Here is an 18,972-nt window from a genome sequence, read left to right as displayed (position 1 = left end):
CCCCAATTTTCTCAATTTCCCCCAATTTTCTCCCCAAATTTTCCCCATTTTCTCCCCCAATTTTCTCCCCAATTTTTCCCCCCAATTTTCTCAATTCCCCCCAATTGTCCCCAATTTTCCCCCCAATTTTCCCCCCCCCAATTTTCCCCATTTTCTCCCCCAATTTTCTCCCCAATTTTCCCATTTTTCCCCAATTTTCTCCCCAATTTTCTCCCCAATTTTCTCCCCAATTTTTCTCCCCAATTTTCCCCCCCCCAATTTTCCCATTTTCTCCCCAATTTCTCCCCAATTTTCTTCCCAATTTTCCCATTTCCCCAATTTTCTCCCCAATTTCTGAATTTCCCCCCAATTTTCCCCAGTTTTTCTCCCCAATTTTCTCCCCATTTTCTCCCCAATTTTTCCCCCCAATTTTCCCCCAATTTTCTTGGATTTTCCCCCAATTTCCCCCCAATTTTTCTCCCCAATTTTCCCATTTTTTTCCCCAATTTCCCCCCAATTTTCCTGGATTTTCCCCAATTTTTCCCCCCAATTTTTCCCCATTTTCTCCCCCAATTTCCCCCCAGTTTTCCCCCAGTTTCCCCCCCCCATTTTTTCCCCAATTTTCCCCAATTCCCCCATTTTTCTCCCCAAATTTCTGAATCCCCCCGATTCCCCGCCGTGTTTCCCCTCAGGGCGGACGCGGGTGCCGGTAAAGAGTCCGGAGCTGCCAAAGTCAGTAAGAATTGGGATTTCCCCTTGTTCTGAACGGAATCGGCTCTGTGGGAGCGGCACCGGGGCTGCCAAAGGGATTGGGGAGCCTCGGGCACGGGGCACGCGGGCCTAAAGGGTGGGGGCCTAAGGGATTGGGGAGCCTAAAGGGGGGTGGTTTGGGGGAGCCTAAAGGGATTGGGGATCCTAATGGGATCTAGGGGGCGGGGGGGGGGGAGGGGGGGGGGGTCTAGTTGGGCTAAGGGGTTACAGGGTGTCCATTTAGGGGCGAGGGGGAAGGGGGGGACCGGGCGGGGCTGGGGGAGCAAGGTGGGGGAAAGGGGGGGGGGGGGGAAGGGGGGATTGGGGGAGGGGGGGGGGGGCCGTGGGTCCTAAGGTTTGGGCTAATGATTAGGGGGCAAGGGGATTGGGGATCCTAACGGGATTGGGGAGCCTAAAGGGGAGCTGGGGGTGCCAAAGGGATTGGGGAGCCTCGGGGCACCGGGGGGGGCCAATGGGATTGGGGATCCTAAAGGGATTGGGGAGCCTAAAGGGATTGGGGATCCTAAAGGGACTGGGGAGCCTACAGGGATTGGGGATCCTAAAGGGGATTGGGGATCCTAAAGGGATTTGGGGTGCCAAAGGGATTGGGGATCCCCCAGGGATCAGGGAATCCCAAAGATCCCCTTGGAATCACCAGGGATGGGATTTTAGGGGAGGATTTTGGGGGGAATTTCTGGGATTTTGGGGGGAATTTCTGAATTTTCTGGGATTTTGGGGGAATTTCCTGGGATTTTGGGGGGAATTTCTGGGGATTTTGGGGGAATTTCCTGGGAATTTGGGGGAATTTCCTGGGGATTTTGGAGGATTTTCCGGGATTTTGGGGGGAATTTCCGTTTGGAGAATTTTCGGGGATTTTGGGGGATTTTGGGGTTTTCTGGGTTTGGGGGGATTTGGGGAATTTCCGGGGATTTTGGGGAATTTCCTGGGAATTTTGGGGGATTTTGCAGGGATTTTGGGGATTTTTGGGGATTTGGGGGAAAAAATCAGCTCGGGGGGGGAGCTTTCCTAAATTTTCCCCGACTTTCCTGGATTTTCCCAGATTTTCCCCCAGATTTTCCCAAATTTCCCCAGATTTTCTTGATTTTGCTCCCAATTTTCCCAGATTTTCCTGGATTTCCCCAGATTTTCTTAATTTTTCTTCCATTTTTCTCAGATTTTGCACGATTTTCCCAGGTTTTTCCCCCTATATTTTCTTGGCTTTTCCCAGATTTTTATAATTTTTCTTGGATTTTCCCAAATTCTCCCAGATTTTCCCCATTTTTCTTGCATTTTCCCAGATTTTCCTGGGTTGCCCAAGATTTTTTCCAGATTCTCCTCAGATTTTCCCCAGATTTTCTTGGATTTTCCCAGATTTTTGTAAATTTTTTTTTATTTTCCCAGGTTTTCCAGTTTTTTCCCGATTTCCCCATATTTTCCGAGATTTCCCTGGTATTTCCCCAGATTTTCATTGTATTTTTCTAATATTTCCCAGATTTTCTCTTATTTTCCCAGATTTTCTTACATTTCCCAGATTTTCCTGGGTTTTCCCTTGTTTTTCCCATGTTTTGCTTAGATTTTCCCTCGATTTTCTGAAATTTTCCCGGATTTTCCTTGATTTTTTCCCAGATTTTTCTGCTTTTTTTTCCCAAATTTTTTTGCCTTTTTCCCAGATTTTTCGGCTTTTTTTTTCCCAAATTTTTTTGCCTTTTTCCCAGATTTTTTGGGTTTTTCCCAGATTTTTTGGGGTTTTTTCCCCAGATTTTTCTGCTTTTTTTTCCCAGATTATTTTGCCTTTTTCCCAGATTTTTTCGGGGTTTTTTCCCAAATTTTTTTGCCTTTTCCCCAGATTTTTTGGGGTTTTTTCCTGGAATTTTTTTGCCTTTTTCCCAGATTTTTTTTTCCTTTTCCCAGATTTTTTGGGCTTTTTTCCCCCCAGATTTTTTGGGATTTTTTCCCCAGATTTTTCTGCCGTTTAACCATTTTTTTTTGCCTTTTTCCCATATTTTTCTGCTTTTTTTTCCCCAGATTTTTTTGCCTTTTTCCCAGATTTTTCTGCTTTTTTCCCAGATTTTCCTTTGCCTTTTTCCCAGATTTTTTAGGGTTTTTCCCCAGATTTTTTGGAGTTTTTTCCCAGATTTTCCTGCTTTTTCCCCCAGATTTTTTGGATTTTTTCCCCAGATTTTCCTGCTTTTTCCCCAGATTTTCCTGCTTTTTTCCCAGATTTTCCTGCTTTTTTTTCCCAGATTTTTTTTTGCCTTTTCCCCAGATTTTTTTGGGTTTTTCCCAGATTTTTTGGAGTTGTTTTCCCAGATTTTTTGGGGTTTTTTTCCCAGATTTTTCTGCTTTTTCCCCCATTTTTTTTTTTCCCCATTTTTTCCCCAGCTCCCTCCCCGAATTCCCCAAATTTCCCCAATTCCGGGGCCGGGCCGGGCGTTGCTTGGGAAAGGCTCTGGGGGTTTTTGGGGGGTCCCCCACCCCGGCCCCTCCTCGTGACCCAAACCCCCAAATTGCTGCAGCCCAAGCTGACCCCGCAGGAGAAGCTCCGGCTCAGGATGCAGAAGGCGCTCAACAGGCAGTGTGAGCATTCCCAAAAAATCCCCAAAAAAATCCCCAAAAAAATCCCCAAAAAATTCCCAAAAAATTCCCCAAAAAATCCCCAAAAATTCCCAAAAATCCCCCAAAAATTCCCAAAAAAATCCCCCAAAAATCCCCCCAAAATTCCCCAAAAATTCCCAAAAAGTCCCCCAAAAATTCCCAAAAAATCCCCCCAAAAAATCCCCCCAAAATCCCCCAAAAAATCCCAAAAAATCCCCAAAAAATCCCCCCAAAAAATTCTCAAAAAAATTCCCAAAAATATCCCCCAAAAAATCCCCAAAAAATCCCCCAAAAATCCCCAAAAAATCCCCCAAAAATTCCCAAAAATCCCCAAAAGTCCCCCAAAAATGCCCAAAAATCCCCCCAAAAATCCCCAAAAATCCCCAAAAATCCCAAAAATCCCCCAAAAATTCCCCAAAAATCCCCCAAAAAATCCCCCAAAAATCCCCCAAAAAATCCCCAAAAAAATCCCCAAAAAATCCCCCAAAAATCCCCAAAAATCCCCAAAAATCCCCCAAAAATCCCCCAAAAAAAATCCCCAAAAAATCCCCCCAAAAATCCCCAAAAATCCCCAAAAAATTCCCCAAAAAATCCCCCAAAAATCCCAAAAAATCCCCAAAAATCCCCAAAATTCCCAAAAAATCCCCCAAAAATCCCCAAAAATCCCCAAAAAAATCCCCCAAAATCCCCAAAATTCCCCCAAAAATCCCCCAAAAATCCCCAAAAAATCCCCCAAAAATCCCCCAAAATTCCCCAAAAAATCCCCAAAAATCCCCAAAAAATCCCCAAAAAATTCCCCAAAAAAATTCCCCAAAAAATCCCCAAAAAATCCCCAAAAATCCTCAAGAAATTCCCCAAAAATTCCCCAAAAATCCCCAAAAAAATCCCCAAAAAATCCCCAAAAAATTCCCCAAAAAATCCCAAAAAATCCCCAAAAAATTCCCCCAAAAATCCCCAAAAAATCCCAAAAAAAATTCCCCAAAAATCCCCCAAAAATCCCCAAAAAAAAAATCCCCAAAAAATCCCAAAAAAATCCTCAAAAAAATCCCCAAAAATCCCCCAAAAATCCCCCAAAAATCCCCCCAAAATCCCCTAAAAATCCCCAAAAAATTCCCAAAAAATCCCCCAAAAATCCCCAAAAAAATCCCCAAAATTCCCAAAAAATCCCCCCAAAAATCCTCACAAAAATCCCCAAAAAAATCCCCCAAAAATCCCCAAAATCCCGCCCAGAATTTCTCAAACCCCCCCCAAATCCGGCCAGGATCACCTGAATGTCCCAAAATTCCCCAAAATTCCCATGAAATCTCCTGAGATCCCTGAAATCTTCCCCAAATTCCTGGGATTCTGCACAAATTCTCCCTAAATTCCCCAAAATTCCCAAAAAAATCCCCCAAAAATTCCCCAAAATCCACACCCGGAATTTCTCAGAATCTGCCCCAAAATTCACCTGGGATCCCAAAAATCTCACCCAAATCCACCCAAAATTCTGCTGGGATTTTTGAAATCCCAAAAAATTCCCCCTTAAATTTCCTGGGATCCTAAAATTCTCCTCAAATCCCCCAAAATTCCTCAAAATTCCCCAAAAAATCCCCCAAAATCCCACCTGGAATTTCTCTGAATCCACCCCAAAATCCAGCCAGGATCACCAGAATCTCCCAAAATCCCCCCAAAATCCAGCTGGGATCCCAAAATCCCTCCAAATCCTCCCCAAATTCCTCTGGGATCCCCAAAATCCCCAAAAATTCCCTTAAAATCCCCCCAAAAAACCCCCAAATCCCCAAAAATTCCCCCAAATTTCCCCCCCCCCAATCCCCCAAATTCCCCCCCAAATTTCCCTCAGAATTCCCCCAAAATCCATTTGGGACCCCCCAGAATCTCCCAGAATTCTCCCAAAGTCCCCTTTGGACCCCCCAAAATTCCCCAAATTTCCCCCCCAAATCCCCCAAAATTCCCCAGAATTCCCCCAAATTTCCCCTAAAATTCCCCAATTTTTCCCCAAATTTCCCCCAAAATTCCCCAATTTTTCCCCAAATTTCCCCCCAAATTCCCCAATTTTCCCCCAAATTTTTCCCCAAATTTCCCCTAATATTCCCCAATTGTTCCCCAAAATTCCCCCAAATTTCCCCTAAAATTCCCCAATTTTTCCCCAAATTTCCCCCTAATATTCCCCAATTTTTCCCCCAAATTTCCCCGAAAATTCCCCAATTTTTCCCCAAATTCCCCCAAATTTCCCCTAAAATTCCCCAATTTTTCCCCAAAATTCCCCCCAAATCCCCCAGAATTCCCCCAAATTTCCTCCAAAATTCCCCCAAATTTCCCCCAAATTCCCTCCCCAAAATTCCCCAAATTTCCCCTAAAATTCCCCAATTTTTCCCCAAATTTCCCCAAATTTCCCCTAAAATTCCCCAATTTTTCCCCAAATTTCCCCCCAAAATCCCCCCAAATCCCCCTGAACCCCCCAGAAGTGCCCATCATCCCAGATTTTCCCCAAATTCCCGGATTTTGCCCCAAATTCCCACTGAGTTCCTGCTCCACCCCCAGTCAAGGCCGACAAGAAGGCGGCGCAGGAGAAGATGCTGCAGCAGGAGCATGAGAGACAGGTGGGAAAATGGGGGAAAAACGGGGAAAATTGGTTAAAAATGGGAATTAATTGGGAGAAAAGTGGGATAGAAATGGGGAAAAACCCCTGGATTTAATTGGGAGAAAATTGGGATTAATTCAGTTTAAAAATGGGAGAAAAATGGGAAAAAATGGGAGGAAAACGGGGGAAACTGGGGGAAAAAGGGGAGAAAAAGAGGGGGAAAAAGGGAGAAAAACAGGAAAAATGGGAAAAAATAGGAGAAAAATGGGAGAAAAACGGGAGAAAAATTGGGGAAAAAGGGGAGATGAAGGGGAGAAAAACAGGAGAAAAAATGGGGGAAAAAACAAGGTAAAAATGGGAGAAAAAGGGGAGAAAAATTGGGGAAAAAGGGAAGAAAAATGGGGAAAAAACCCAGGGTAAAAATGGTAGAAAAAGGGGGAGAAAAATTGGGGAAAAAGGGGAGAAAAATAGGTAAAAATGGGGGAAAAAAACAGGGTAAAAATGTAGAAAAAGAGGTGAAAAATGGGTTAAAAAAGGGGGAAATGGGAAAAATATGAGGGGAAAAACCAGGGTAAAAAGGGGAGAAAAATTGGAGAAAAATGGGATTTGATTGGGATAAAAAGGGGAGAAAAATTGGGAAAAATCAAGGTAAAAATGGGAGAAAAATGGGAGAAAATCAGGAGAAAAATGGGGTAAAAAGGGGAGATGAAGGGGAGAAAAACAGGAGAAAAAATGGGGAAAAAAACAAGGTAAAAAGGGGAGAAAATTTGGGGAAAAAGGGGAGAAAAATAGGTAAAAATGGGGAAAGAAACCAGGGTAAAAATGTAGAAAAAGAGGTGAAAATGGGTTAAAAAAGGGGAAAAACCAGGGTAAAAAGGGGAGAAAAATTGGAGAAAAATGGGATTTGATTGGGATAAAAAGGGGAGAAAAATGGGGGAAAAATGGGGAAAAATCAAGGTAAAAATGGGAGAAAAATGGGAGAAAATCAGGTAAAAATTGGGGAAGAACAGGATACAAATGGGAGAAAAAGGGGAGAAAAATGGGTTAAAAAACTGGGAAAATGGGGGAAAAAACAGGGTAAAAATGGGAGAAAAATAGGATAAAAATGAGGAAAAACCAGGGTAAAAATGGGAGAAAAAAGGGTTAAAAATGGGAGAAAAACAGGAGAAAAATTGGGTAAAAACAGAATTTATAATGGGAGAAAACCTGGAGAAAAATTAAATTTAATTGGGATAAAATTAGGAGAAAATGGGGTTTGATTAGGATAAAAACAAGAGAAAAATGGGATTAAAGTGGGTAAAAACGAGATTTAATTGGGGTAAACAGAGCAGAAAAGTGGGATTGAATTGGGATAAAAATGGGATAAAAATGGGATTGAAGTGTGAGAAAAATGGGATAAAAATGGGACAGAATTGGGATAAAAATGGGATTGAATTGGGATTGAATTGGGATAGAAATGGGATTTAAATGGGACAGAATTGTGAGAAAAATGGGATAAAAATGGGACAGAATTGGGAGAAAAATGGGATTGAATTGTGAGAAAAATGGGATTTAAATGGGATTGAATTGGGATGAAAATGGGATTTAAATGGGATTGAATTGTGAGAAAAATGGGATTGAATTGGGATAAAAATTGGATTGAATTGGGATGAAAATGGGATCAAAATGAGGATTGAAGTGGGATGGAAATGGGATAAAACCAGGATAAAAATGGGATTTTATCGGGATAGAAATGGGACAGAAATGGGATTGAACTGGGATTGCAATGGGATTGAACTGGGATGGGAATGGACTGAACTGGGATGGGAATGGACTGAACTGGGATTTCAATGGGATTGAACTGGGATTTCAATGGGATTGAACTGGGATGGGAATGGACTGAACTGGGATTTCAATGGGACTGGACTGGGATTTCAATGGGATTGAACTGGGATTGCAATGGGACTGAACTGGGATTTCAATGGGATTGAACTGGGATTGCAATGGGACTGAACTGGGATGGAAATGGGACTGAACTGGGATTGCAATGGGACTGAACTGGGATTGCAATGGGACTGAACTGGGATGGGAATGGGATTGAACTGGGATTTCAATGGGATTGAACTGGGATTTCAATGGGACTGAACTGGGATGGGAATGGGATTGAACTGGGATTTCAATGGGATTGAACTGGGATGGGAATGGGATTGAACTGGGATGGGAATGGGATTGAACTGGGATTTCAATGGGATTGAACTGGGATGGGAATGGGATTGAACTGGGATTTCAATGGGATTGAACTGGGATTGCAATGGGACTGAACTGGGATTTCAATGGGATTGAACTGGGCCGGGGCTGGCACCCACAGGGCCGGATCGTGGCCGCCCTGGCGCTCGGGGCTGAACTGGAATTTCTCCTTTTCCCAGGCAGGTAAAGCGCCGATGGCCCGCAAGATCGCATAGTACTGCAGTCTCTGGCCATGGCCCGCAGTCCCATTATTCAAATCCCCACTGCCCCCAACCCCTGATACCTCCTGATCCACCTCATTCCCAACCCCTGATCCCATTCCAGCCCCTGATCCCGATTCCCAACCCCTGATCCTGATTCCCAACCCCTGATCCCCATTCCCAACCCCTGATCCCCATTCCCAGCCCCTGATCCCCATTCCCAACCCCTGATCCCCATTCCCAACTGCAGATCCTCATTCCCCATCTCCAGATCCTCATTCCCACCCCCTGATCCCCATTCCCAACCCCTGATCCCCATTCCCAACCCCTGATCCCCATTCCCAACCCCTGATCCTGATTCCCAACCCCTGATCCTGATTCCCAACCCCTGATCCCCATTCCCAGCCCCTGATCCCCATTCCCAGCCCCTGATCCCCATTCCCAACCCCTGATCCCCATTCCCAACCCCTGATCCCCATTCCGCATTCCCAGCCCCTGATCCCCATTCCCAGCCCCTGATCCCCATTCCAGCCCCTGATCCTGATTCCCAACCCCTGATCCTGATTCCCAGCCCCTGATCCCCATTCCCAGCCCCTGATCCCCATTCCCAGCCCCTGATCCCCATTCCCAAGCCCTGATCCCCATTCCCAGCCCCTGATCCCCATTCCCAGCCCCTGATCCCCATTCCCAACCCCTGATCCTGATTCCCAACCCCTGATCCCCATTCCCAGCCCCTGATCCCCATTCCCAACCCCTGATCCTGATTCCCAACCCCTGATCCTGATTCCCAAGCCCTGATCCCCATTCCCAGCCCCTGATCCCCATTCCCAACCCCTGATCCCCATTCCCAACCCCTGATCCCCATTCCCAACCCCTGATCCCCATTCCCACCCCCTGATCCCCATTCCCAGCCCCTGATCCCCATTCCCAACCCCTGATCCCCATTCCCAACCCCTGATCCCCAACCCCTGATCCCCATTCCCAGCCCTTTCCCTGCTTTTCCCATTGCCTGTGTCCTTGATCCCATTTTCCCAGCTTTTCTGTGTCCCTGATCCCATTTTTTCCCATTTCCCCATCCCCAATCCCATTTTTCCCCATCCCCAATCCCATTTTTCCCATTTTCCTGCCTGTTTTCCCATTCCTCCCCATCCCCATTCCCAATCCCCATTTTTCCCCCCCTCTCCCCATTCCCATTTTCCCAACCCCTGATTTTTCCCCATTCCCACCCCGTCCCATCCCCCCCTTCCCATTCCCACCCCTTTTCCTCCCACCCCCTTTCCCCATTCCCAGCCCCTTTTTCCCGCCCTTTTCCCCGCCCCTTTTCCCCATATTCCCCATTTTCCCACCCCTATCTTCCCAACCCCTTTTTCCCAGCCCTTTCCCTGCTTTTCCCATTGCCTGTGTCCTTGATCCCATTTTCCCAGCTTTTCTGTGTCCCTGATCCCATTTTTTCCCATTTCCCCATCCCCAATCCCATTTTCCCCATCCCCAATCCCATTTTTCCCATCCCCAATCCCATTTTTCCCATTTTCCTGCTGTCTTTTCCCATTTCCCCATCCCCAATCCCATTTTTCCCCATCTCTCATCCCATTTTCCCCATTTTTCCCACTTTCCCCGTTTTTCCCACTTTCCCCATTTTTCCCGTTTTCCCACTTTTCCCCGTTTTCCCCACTTTCCCCGTTTTCCCCACTTCTCCCGTTTTTCCCACTTTCCCCGTTTTTCCCACTTTCCCCGTTTTTTCCCGGTTTTCAGGGAGCGCGAGCGTCGGGAGAAGGAGCGGGAGGAGTGGGAGCGCCAGTACAGCCGCCAGAGCCGCAGCCCCTCCCCGCGCCACGGTGCGCAAATCCCCAAAATTCCCCAAAAATCCCCAAATTCCCCAAATTCCCAACCTTCCCCGGGGCTCTCAGGGGGTTCCTTCCCAAAATTCCTGGAAAATTCCCCAAAAATTCGGGAGCCGTTCCCACTTTCCCAGGGGTCTTTGGGGTCCCTTCCCAAAATTCTGGGCGATTCCCAGAAAATTCCCCAAATTCCCAGAAAATTCCCAACGTTCCCCAGGGCTCTGAGGGGTCCATTCCCAAAATTCCTGGAAAATTCCCCAAAAATTCCGGGAGCCATTCCCAAAATTCCAGGGGATGGGGGAGGCAGAGTGGGGAGGGATTTCCAGCTGGAAAAATGGGAAAAAAATTGGGGGAAAAAAAAAAAGGGATTTGGGGCTGGAAAATGGGGAGGAAAAATGGGATTTTGGGGTGGGAAAAATGGGAAAAAATTGGGGAAAGAAAAGGGATTTGGGGCTGGAAAATGGGGAGAAAAATGGGATTTTGGGGTGGGAAAAATGGGGGAAAAATGGGGGAAAGAAAAGGGATTTGGGGCTGGAAAATGGGGAGGAAAAATGGGATTTTGGGGTGGGAAAAATGGGAAAAATTTGGGGGAAAAAAAGAGATTTGGGGCTGGAACATGGGGAGGAAAAATGGGATTTTGGGGTGGGAAAAATGGGAAAAAATTGGGGGAAGAAAAGGGATTTGGGGCTGGAAAATGGGATTTTGGGGGAGGCCGAGCTGTGGGATTTTGGGGTGGGAAAAATGGGGAAAGAAGTGGGAAAAAAGGGAATTTTGGGAGTTGATTTGTGGTGTTTCCCCGGCAGGTCGGGAGTACAGCTCCTCCCGGAGGTACGGCCGCAATTCCCGGGATTTCCGGATTTCTGGGATTTCTGGAGATCCTGGGGTTGATCCAGCCCCGTTCCCTGATCCCAGGGAATCCCAAATTTCCCGTTTTCCCTGATCCCAAGAATCCCAAATTTCCCGTTTTCCTAAATTCCACCTTTTCCCAGAAATCCCAAATTTCACATTCCTGTTTTTCCAGAACCCCCAAATTTCCCATTTTCCCAAATTTCCCGTTTGCCCTGATCCCAGAAATCCCAATTTTCCCATTTTCCCAGGGATCCCAAATTCCCCATTTTCCCCAAATTTCCCATTTTCCCAGGATTCCCATTTTTCTTGTTTTTCCCAAATCTCCCATTTTCACCAAATTTCCCATTTTCCCAGATCCCAAATTTCACCATTTCCTTTTTCCCAAATCCCAGGAATCCTAAATTTCCCTTTTTTTCCCCAATTTTCCTCTTTCCCCAAATCCCAGAAATCCCAATTTTCACCATTTCCATTTTCCCAGAAATCCCAAATTTCCCTTTTTTTTCCCCCAATTTTCCTCTTTTCCCAGATCCCAGGAATCCCAATTTTCCCATTTTGCCAGGAATCCCAAATTTCCCATTTCCCCAGATCCCAGCAATCCCAAATTTCCCATTTTTCCCAAATTTCCCATTTTTCCCAAATCTCCCATTTTTCTGAAATGTCCCATTTTCCCAGGGATCCCAAATTTCCCATTTTCCCCAATTTTCCTCTTTCCCCAAATCCCAGGAATCCCAAATTTCCCATTTTGCCAGGAATCCCAAATTTTCCTCTTTCCCCAGATCCCAGGAATCCCAAATTTCCCATTTTGCCAGGAATCCCAAATTTTCCTCTTTCCCCAGATCCCAGGAATCCCAAATTTCCCTTTTTTTTCCCCAATTTTCCTCTTTCCCCAAATCCCAGGAATCCCAGATTTCCCATTTTCCCCAAATTTCCCATTTTCCCCAAATTTCCAATTTTTCCCAAATTTCCCATTCCCATTTTCCCAGAAATCCCAAATTTCCCATTTTTTTCCCCAATTTTCCTCTTTTTTCCCAAAACCACAGGAATCCCAAATTTCCCATTTTGCCAGGAATCCCAAATTTCCCATTTCCCCAGATCCCAGCAATCCCAAATTTCCCATTTTTCCCAAATTTTCCATTTTCCCAAATCTCCCATTTTTCTGAAATGTCCCATTTTCCCAGGGATCCCAAATTTCCCATTTTCCCCAATTTTCCTCTTTCCCCAAATCCCAGAAATCCCAAATTTCCCATTTTTTTTCCCCAATTTTCCTCTTTTCCCCAAACCACAGGAATCCCAATTTTCCCATTTTGCCAGGAATCCCAAATTTCCCATTTCCCCAGATCCCAGAAATCCCAAATTTCCCATTTTTTTCCCCAATTTTCCTCTTTCCCCAGATCCCAGGAATCCCAAATTTCCCTTTTTTTCCCCAATTTTCCTCTTTCCCCAAATCCCAGGAATCCCAGATTTCCCATTTTCCCCAAATTTCCCATTTTCCCAGGATTCCCATTTTTCTTGTTTTTCCCAAATCTCCCATTTTCACCAAATTTCCCATTTTCCCAGATCCCAAATTTCACCATTTCCTTTTTCCCAAATCCCAGGAATCCTAAATTTCCCTTTTTTTCCCCAATTTTCCTCTTTCCCCAGATCCCAGAAATCCCAATTTTCACCATTTCCATTTTCCCAGAAATCCCAAATTTCCCTTTTTTTTCCCCCAATTTTCCTCTTTTCCCAGATCCCAGGAATCCCAATTTTCCCATTTTGCCAGGAATCCCAAATTTCCCATTTCCCCAGATCCCAGGAATCCCAAATTTCCCATTTTTCCCAAATTTTCCATTTTCCCAAATCTCCCATTTTTCTGAAATGTCCCATTTTCCCAGGGATCCCAAATTTCCCATTTTCCCCAATTTTCCTCTTTTCCCAAACCACAGGAATCCCAAATTTCCCATTTTGCCAGGAATCCCAAATTTTCCTCTTTCCCCAGATCCCAGGAATCCCAAATTTCCCATTTTGCCAGGAATCCCAAATTTTCCTCTTTCCCCAAATCCCAGGAATCCCAGATTTCCCATTTTCCCCAAATTTCCCATTTTCCCCAAATTTCCAATTTTTCCCAAATTTCCCATTCCCATTTTCCCAGAAATCCCAAATTTCCCATTTTTTTCCCCAATTTTCCTCTTTTCCCAAACCACAGGAATCCCAAATTTCCCATTTTGCCAGGAATCCCAAATTTCCCATTTCCCCAGATCCCAGGAATCCCAAATTTCCCATTTTTCCCAAATTTTCCATTTTCCCAAATCTCCCATTTTTCTGAAATGTCCCATTTTCCCAGGGATCCCAAATTTCCCATTTTCCCCAATTTTCCTCTTTTCCCAAACCACAGGAATCCCAAATTTCCCATTTTGCCAGGAATCCCAAATTTTCCTCTTTCCCCAAATCCCAGAAATCCCAAATTTCCCATTTTTTTTCCCCAATTTTCCTCTTTCCCCAAATCCCAGGAATCCCAATTTTCCCATTTTGCCAGGAATCCCAAATTTCCCATTTCCCCAGATCCCAGGAATCCCAAATTTCCCTTTTTTTCCCCAATTTTCCTCTTTCCCCAAATCCCAGGAATCCCAGATTTCCCATTTTCCCCAAATTTCCCATTTTCCCCAGATTTCCCATTTTCCCCAAATTTCCCATTCCCATTTTCCCAGAAATCCCAAATTTCCCATTTTTTCCCCAATTTTCCTCTTTTCCCCAAACCACAGGAATCCCAAATTTCCCATTTTGCCAGGAATCCCAAATTTCCCATTTCCCCAGATCCCAGGAATCCCAAATTTCCCAAATTTCCCGTTTTTCCCCATTTTTTCCCGTTTTTCCCCCAGGCACTCGCGGTCGCACTCGCGGAGCCCCCACTACCGGCACTGAGGGACGGAGCCCTCCCAATAAATCCCTGGAAAATCCCAAATTCCCCCGGAATTGTCGGTGCCCGCGGGAAATGGGGCAAAAACTGAGGAAAAGGGGAAAAAAAGCTGGAAAAAACGAGAAGAAATTATGGAAAAAAAGGGGAAAAAAGATGGAAAAGGGGGGGGAAAAATTGGGGAAAAAATGATGGGGAAAAGGGGGAAAAGGTGGAAAAACAGGAGAAGAAATTATGGAAAAAAAGGGGAAAAAAGATGGAAAATTTGGGGAAAATTATGGGAAAAAATGGGGAAAAGCTGGAAAAATGAAAAAAAAAAAGCTGGGAAAAAAGGGGTGGAAAAGCAGGAAAAATGGTGAAATTATGGGGAAAAGCTGGAAAACTTGGGAAAAAATTATGGGAAAAAAGCTGGGAAAAAGGGGGGAAAACCTGGAAAAAATGATGGGAAAAAATGATGGGGAAAAGGGGGAAAAAGCTGGAAAAATTGGGGGAAAATAATGGAAAAATTGGGGGAAAAAAGCCAGAAAAAAAGGGGGGAAATGGGGGAAAGAGCCAGGAAAAAATGGGAAAAAGCTGGGGAAAAAAAGCTGGGAAAAAAGGGGTGGAAAAACAGGAAAATTGGGAAAAATATGGAAAAACTGGAAAAAAGGGGGGAAAACCTGGAAAATTGGGAAAAATAATGGGAAAAATGGGGAAAAAAGCCAGAAAAAAAAAGGGGGAAAATGGGGGAAAAGAGCCAGGAAAAAAAATGGGAAAAAAGAGGGGGGAAAGCAGGAAAATTTGGGAAAAAATGATGGAAAAAAAGCTGGAAAAAAAGGGGGAAAACCTGGAAAAATTGGGAAAAATAATGGAAAAATGGGGAAAAGCTGGAAAAATGGAGGAAAAGTCTGGGAAATGGGGGGGACCAGGAAAATGGGGAAAAGCCACAAAAAGGGGGAAAAAAAGTAGGGAAAAGTCAGGAAAAAGGAGGAAAATTGGGAAAAATAAATCAGAAAAAAGGGGGGAAAGGGCAGGAAAATAAAAGGGGGGAAAAGTCTGGGGGGAAGTGGGAAAAAGGAGAGAAAAGCCGGGGAAAAAGGAGAAAAAGGGAGGAAATTGGGGAAAAAACCAGGAAAAGGGAGGAGAAAAGTGGGAAAAGGCAGAAAAAATCAGGAAGAGGGAGAAGGAGGATGGGAAAAAGTCAGAAAAAAGGGGAAATTGCAGAAAAAAGCCAGAACAAGGCAGTGGAAAAATGGAAAAAAATCCATTTATTCCCTGGGGGGCTGAGTGCAGGAATTGCCGGGGTCATTCCAGAGGGAAGGAAAATTCCAGAACGTCCCCAGAGCGCAGCAGGGCCGAGGCCTGAACTCCCAGAGGGGTCCACAGAGAATCCACCTGGAAAAAAGGGGGAAAAGTCGGGAAAAATGGGGAAAAATTGCAAATCAAAAGGGTGGGGAGTCAGGGAAATGGGGAAAATTCCAAATAAAAAGGGTGGGAAGTCAGGGAAAATTGGGAAAATTCCTGAGAAAAAAGAAAAATGTGGAAAATTTCCAATGAAAAGGCGGAAAAAAAGAGAGGAAAGGGGGAAAAGGCAGAAAAAAAGGGGGCAAACCACGAATAAAGCCAGAAAAGGGGAGAAAACCAAGAATAAAGCTAGAAAAAAAAGGGGGAGAAAACCGGGGGAAAAGCCAGAAAAAAAGGGAAAACCAAGAATAAAACCAGAAAAAAAGGGGGAAAACCGAGAAAAAAGCCAGAAAAAGGGAAGAAAACCGAGGGAAAAGGCAGAAAAAAGGGGGGAAACCAAGAATAAAGCCAGAAAAAAAAGGGGGGAAACCAAGAAAAAAGCCAGAAAAAAAGGGAAAACCAAGAATAAAGCCAGAAAAAGGGAAGAAAACCAGGGGGAAAGGCAGAAAAAGGGGAGAAACCAAGAATAAAGCCAGAAAAAAAGGGGGGAAACCAAGAAAAAAGCCAGAAAAGGGGAGAAAACCGGGGGGGAAAGGCAGAAAAAGGGGAGAAAACCAAGAATAAAGCCAGAAAAGGGGGAGAAAACTGGGGGAAAAGCCAGAAAAAAAGGGAAAACCAAGAATAAAGCCAGAAAAAAAGGGAAAACCAAGAATAAAGCCAGAAAAAAAGGGAAAACCAAGAATAAAGCCAAAAAAAAAGGGGGGAAAATCAAGAATAAAGCCAGAAAAAAAGGGGAGAAAACCGGGGGAAAGCCAGAAAAAAGGGGGAAAAGGTGGAAGAAAAGGGAAAAAGGCAGAAAGCAGCGCTGACCTGGAAGGCCCCGCAGTGCACATCGGCCGCCCCGAAGTCGGCGCGCAGCCCGAGCCCGGTGCAGAGGCAGAAGCGGCTCCGTTTGCCCCGCCGGGGCCCCCGAGGAGGCGCAGAGATAGCTCCCGAGCGGGCGGCCCGGCCCGCTCCGCACGGCCTGCAAGCGGCGAGGTCCCGGTCCTGGTCCCGGTCCCGGTCACGGTCACGGTCACGGTCCTGGTCACGGTCACGGTCACGGTCCCGGTCACGGTCCTGGTCCCGGTCCTGGTCACGGTCACGGTCACGGTCACGGTCCCGGTCACGGTCACGGTCACGGTCCCGGTCACGGTCCTGGTCCCGTCCCTGGTCACGGTCACGGTCCCGGTCCCGGTGCCGGGAGAAGCCGCGGCTGCCGGAGCTGTCGGGGCCCCGCGGGAGGCGCAGGATCCCCACGGGAACCGGGATGGGATCGGCCATGGAGCGGCTGCGGAACGGGAAAGGAGGGGAAAGCGGGGAAATGGGGCAGGAAAAAAGGGAGAAAAATGGGGGGAAAATGGAGAAATTGGGGGGAAAATGGGGGAAAAGAGGGAGAAAAATGGGGGAGGGGAAAATGGAGGAAAATGGGGGGAAAGAGGGAGAAATGGGGAAAATAGGGAGAAAAATGGGGGGAAAATGGGGGGAAAAGAGGGAGAAAAAGGGGGAAAAGAGGGAGAAAAATGGGGGGAAAATGGGGGGAAAGAGGGAGAAAAATGGGGGAGGGGAAAGAGGGAGAAAATGGGGAAATGGGGGAAAGAGGGGGAAAAAATGGGGGAAAAGAGGGAGAAAAATGGGGGAAAAATGGGGAGAAAGAGGGAGAAAAATGGGGGGAAAAAGGGGGAAAAGAGGGAGAAAAATGGAGAAAAATGGGGGAAAAGAGAGAAAAATGGGGGAAATGGAGAAAAATGGGGGGAAAATTGGGGAAAAGAGGGAGAAAAATGGGGGAGGGGAAAAATGGAGGAAAATGGGGGGAAAGAGGGAGAAAATGGGGGAAAAAGAGGGAGAAAAATGGGGGAAAAATGGGGGAAAGAGGGAGGAAAATGGGGGAAAGAGGGAGAAAAATGGAGGGAAAAATGGGGGAAAAGAGGGAGAAAAATGGGGGAGGGGAAAAGAGGGAGAAAATGGGGGGGAAAAGAGAAAAATGGGGAAAGGAGGGAGAAAAATGGGGGGAAAGAGGGAGAAAAATGGGGGGAAAATGGGGGAAAAGGGAGAAAAATGGAGAAAAATGGGGGAAAAGAGAGAGAAAAATGGGGGGAAATGGAGAAAAATGGGGGGAAAATTGGGGAAAAGAGGGAGAAAAATGGGGGAGGGGAAAAATGGAGGAAAATGGGGGGAAAGAGGGAGAAAATGGGGAAAGAGGGAGAAAAATGGGGGGAAAATGGGGGAAAAGAGGGAGAAAATGGGGGAAAAAGAGGGAGAAAAATGGGGGGAAAATGGAGAAAAATGGGGGGGAAATGGAGGAAAATGGGGAAAGAGGGAGGAAAAGAGGGAGAAAATGGGGGAAAAAGAGGGAGAAAAATGGGGGGGAAAAGAGAAAAATGGGGAAAAGAGGGAGAAAAATGGGGAAAAAAGGGGAAAAAGGGGGAAAAAGGAGAAAATGGGGAAAAGGAGGGAAAGGGGGAAAATGGGGGAAAAGAGGGAGAAAATTGGGGGAGGGGGAAAATGGGGAAAAAATGGAGAAAAATGGGGGAAAAGAGGGAGTCACGGTCCCGTTTCCCGCGTGGAATTCCCGGTCCCGTTCCCGAGTGGGATTCCCGGTCCGGTTCCCATTCCCGGTCCCGGTTGGGATTTCCGTTCCCGATCCAGACCCGTGTAGAATTCCCCGTCCCATTCCCGGTCTCGTGTGGCATTCCCGGTACCGGTCCCGGGCGGGATTCCCGGTCCCGTGTGCGATTCCCGATCCCAATGGGGTCTCCCACGTGGATTCCCGGTCCCGTACCCGTGTGGGATTCCCGGTCCCGTACCCGTGTGGGATTCCCGGTCCGGTTCACAGCCCCGGTCCCGTACCCGTGTGGGATTCCTGGTCCCGGTTCCCGTTCCCAGCCCCGGTCCCGCATCCGTGTGGGATTCCCGGTCCCGTTCACAGCCCCGGTACCGGTCGCGATCCCAATCCCGGTCCCGTACCCGTGTGGGATTCCCGGTCCGGTTCCCAGCCCCGGTCGCGCACCCGTGTGGGATTCCCGGTCCGGTTCACAGCCCCGGTCCCGCACCCGTGTGGGATTCCCGGTCCGGTTCCCAGTCCCGGTCCCGTACCCGTGTGGGATTCCTGGTCCCGTTCCCAGCCCCGGTCCCGTACCCGTGTGGGATTCCCGGTCCGGTTCACAGCCCCGGTCCCGTACCCGTGTGGGATTCCTGGTCCCGGTTCACAGCCCCGGTCCCGTACCTGTGGGATTCCCGGTCCGGTTCACAGCCCCGGTCCCGTACCCGTGGGATTCCTGGTCCCGTTCCCAGCCCCGGTCCCGTACCCGTGTGGGATTCCCGGTCCGTTCCAGCCCGGTCCCGTACCCGTGTGGGATTCCTGGTCCCGGTCCCAATCCGGTTCCGGTCCCGGTCCGCTCCCCACGCGGGTCCCCGGCCCAGCGCTGCCGCCGCTCCGCCGATTCGCCACCGGCACCCCCGAGACCTCCCCAGCCCTGCTGCCACCGGAGCCCCCTCACCGCTCTCCCCCGCTCCCTTCCCCTCTCCCCCTCTCTCTTTTTCCCCAAATTCCCTCAAATTTACCGAAAATCCCCCAAATCCCCGCTCCGTGCCGAATCTGCCGCCCCTCACCCCGCCGCAGATTCGCCGCCGCAGATT

The 18,972-nt window shown here is 47.1% G+C and overlaps 1 protein-coding gene and 2 long non-coding RNA genes across 4 annotated transcripts; 2 read left to right on the top strand and 1 right to left on the bottom strand.

Moving 5' to 3' along the window:
• Positions 1 to 671: 671 nt before the first annotated feature.
• LOC115916931 lies at positions 672 to 5,925 on the top strand. 2 transcript variants are annotated; one of them, XR_004061648.1, is made up of 3 exons: positions 672 to 711; positions 3,246 to 3,306; positions 5,866 to 5,925. It is a non-coding gene; the product is annotated as an uncharacterized LOC115916931 (long non-coding RNA). The 2 variants fall into 2 exon arrangements; XR_004061649.1 differs by having other exon boundaries at positions 672 to 715.
• Positions 5,926 to 10,050: 4,125 nt separating this feature from the next.
• Positions 10,051 to 14,043, top strand: LOC115916930. The gene is made up of 3 exons (XR_004061647.1): positions 10,051 to 10,166; positions 10,973 to 10,997; positions 13,877 to 14,043. It is a non-coding gene; the product is annotated as an uncharacterized LOC115916930 (long non-coding RNA).
• A 1,090-nt stretch (positions 14,044 to 15,133) lies between these two features.
• Positions 15,134 to 18,248, bottom strand: GEMIN7 (gem nuclear organelle associated protein 7). The gene is given in 5 exon segments (XM_030970669.1): positions 15,134 to 15,285; positions 16,165 to 16,257; positions 16,260 to 16,318; positions 16,464 to 16,624; positions 18,184 to 18,248. Coding segments are annotated over 5 exon segments (453 nt in total). The 5' UTR covers positions 18,234 to 18,248; the 3' UTR covers positions 15,134 to 15,195.
• Between the last annotated feature and the right edge of the window lie 724 nt (positions 18,249 to 18,972).

The sequence above is a fragment of the Camarhynchus parvulus genome, unplaced genomic scaffold (assembly GCF_901933205.1).
Source record: "Camarhynchus parvulus unplaced genomic scaffold, STF_HiC, whole genome shotgun sequence".
In the NCBI taxonomy this organism is placed as follows: domain Eukaryota; kingdom Metazoa; phylum Chordata; class Aves; order Passeriformes; family Thraupidae; genus Camarhynchus; species Camarhynchus parvulus.
Note: the sequence above shows the minus strand (reverse complement) of the source record. Positions and strands in the feature narration are given on the sequence as shown.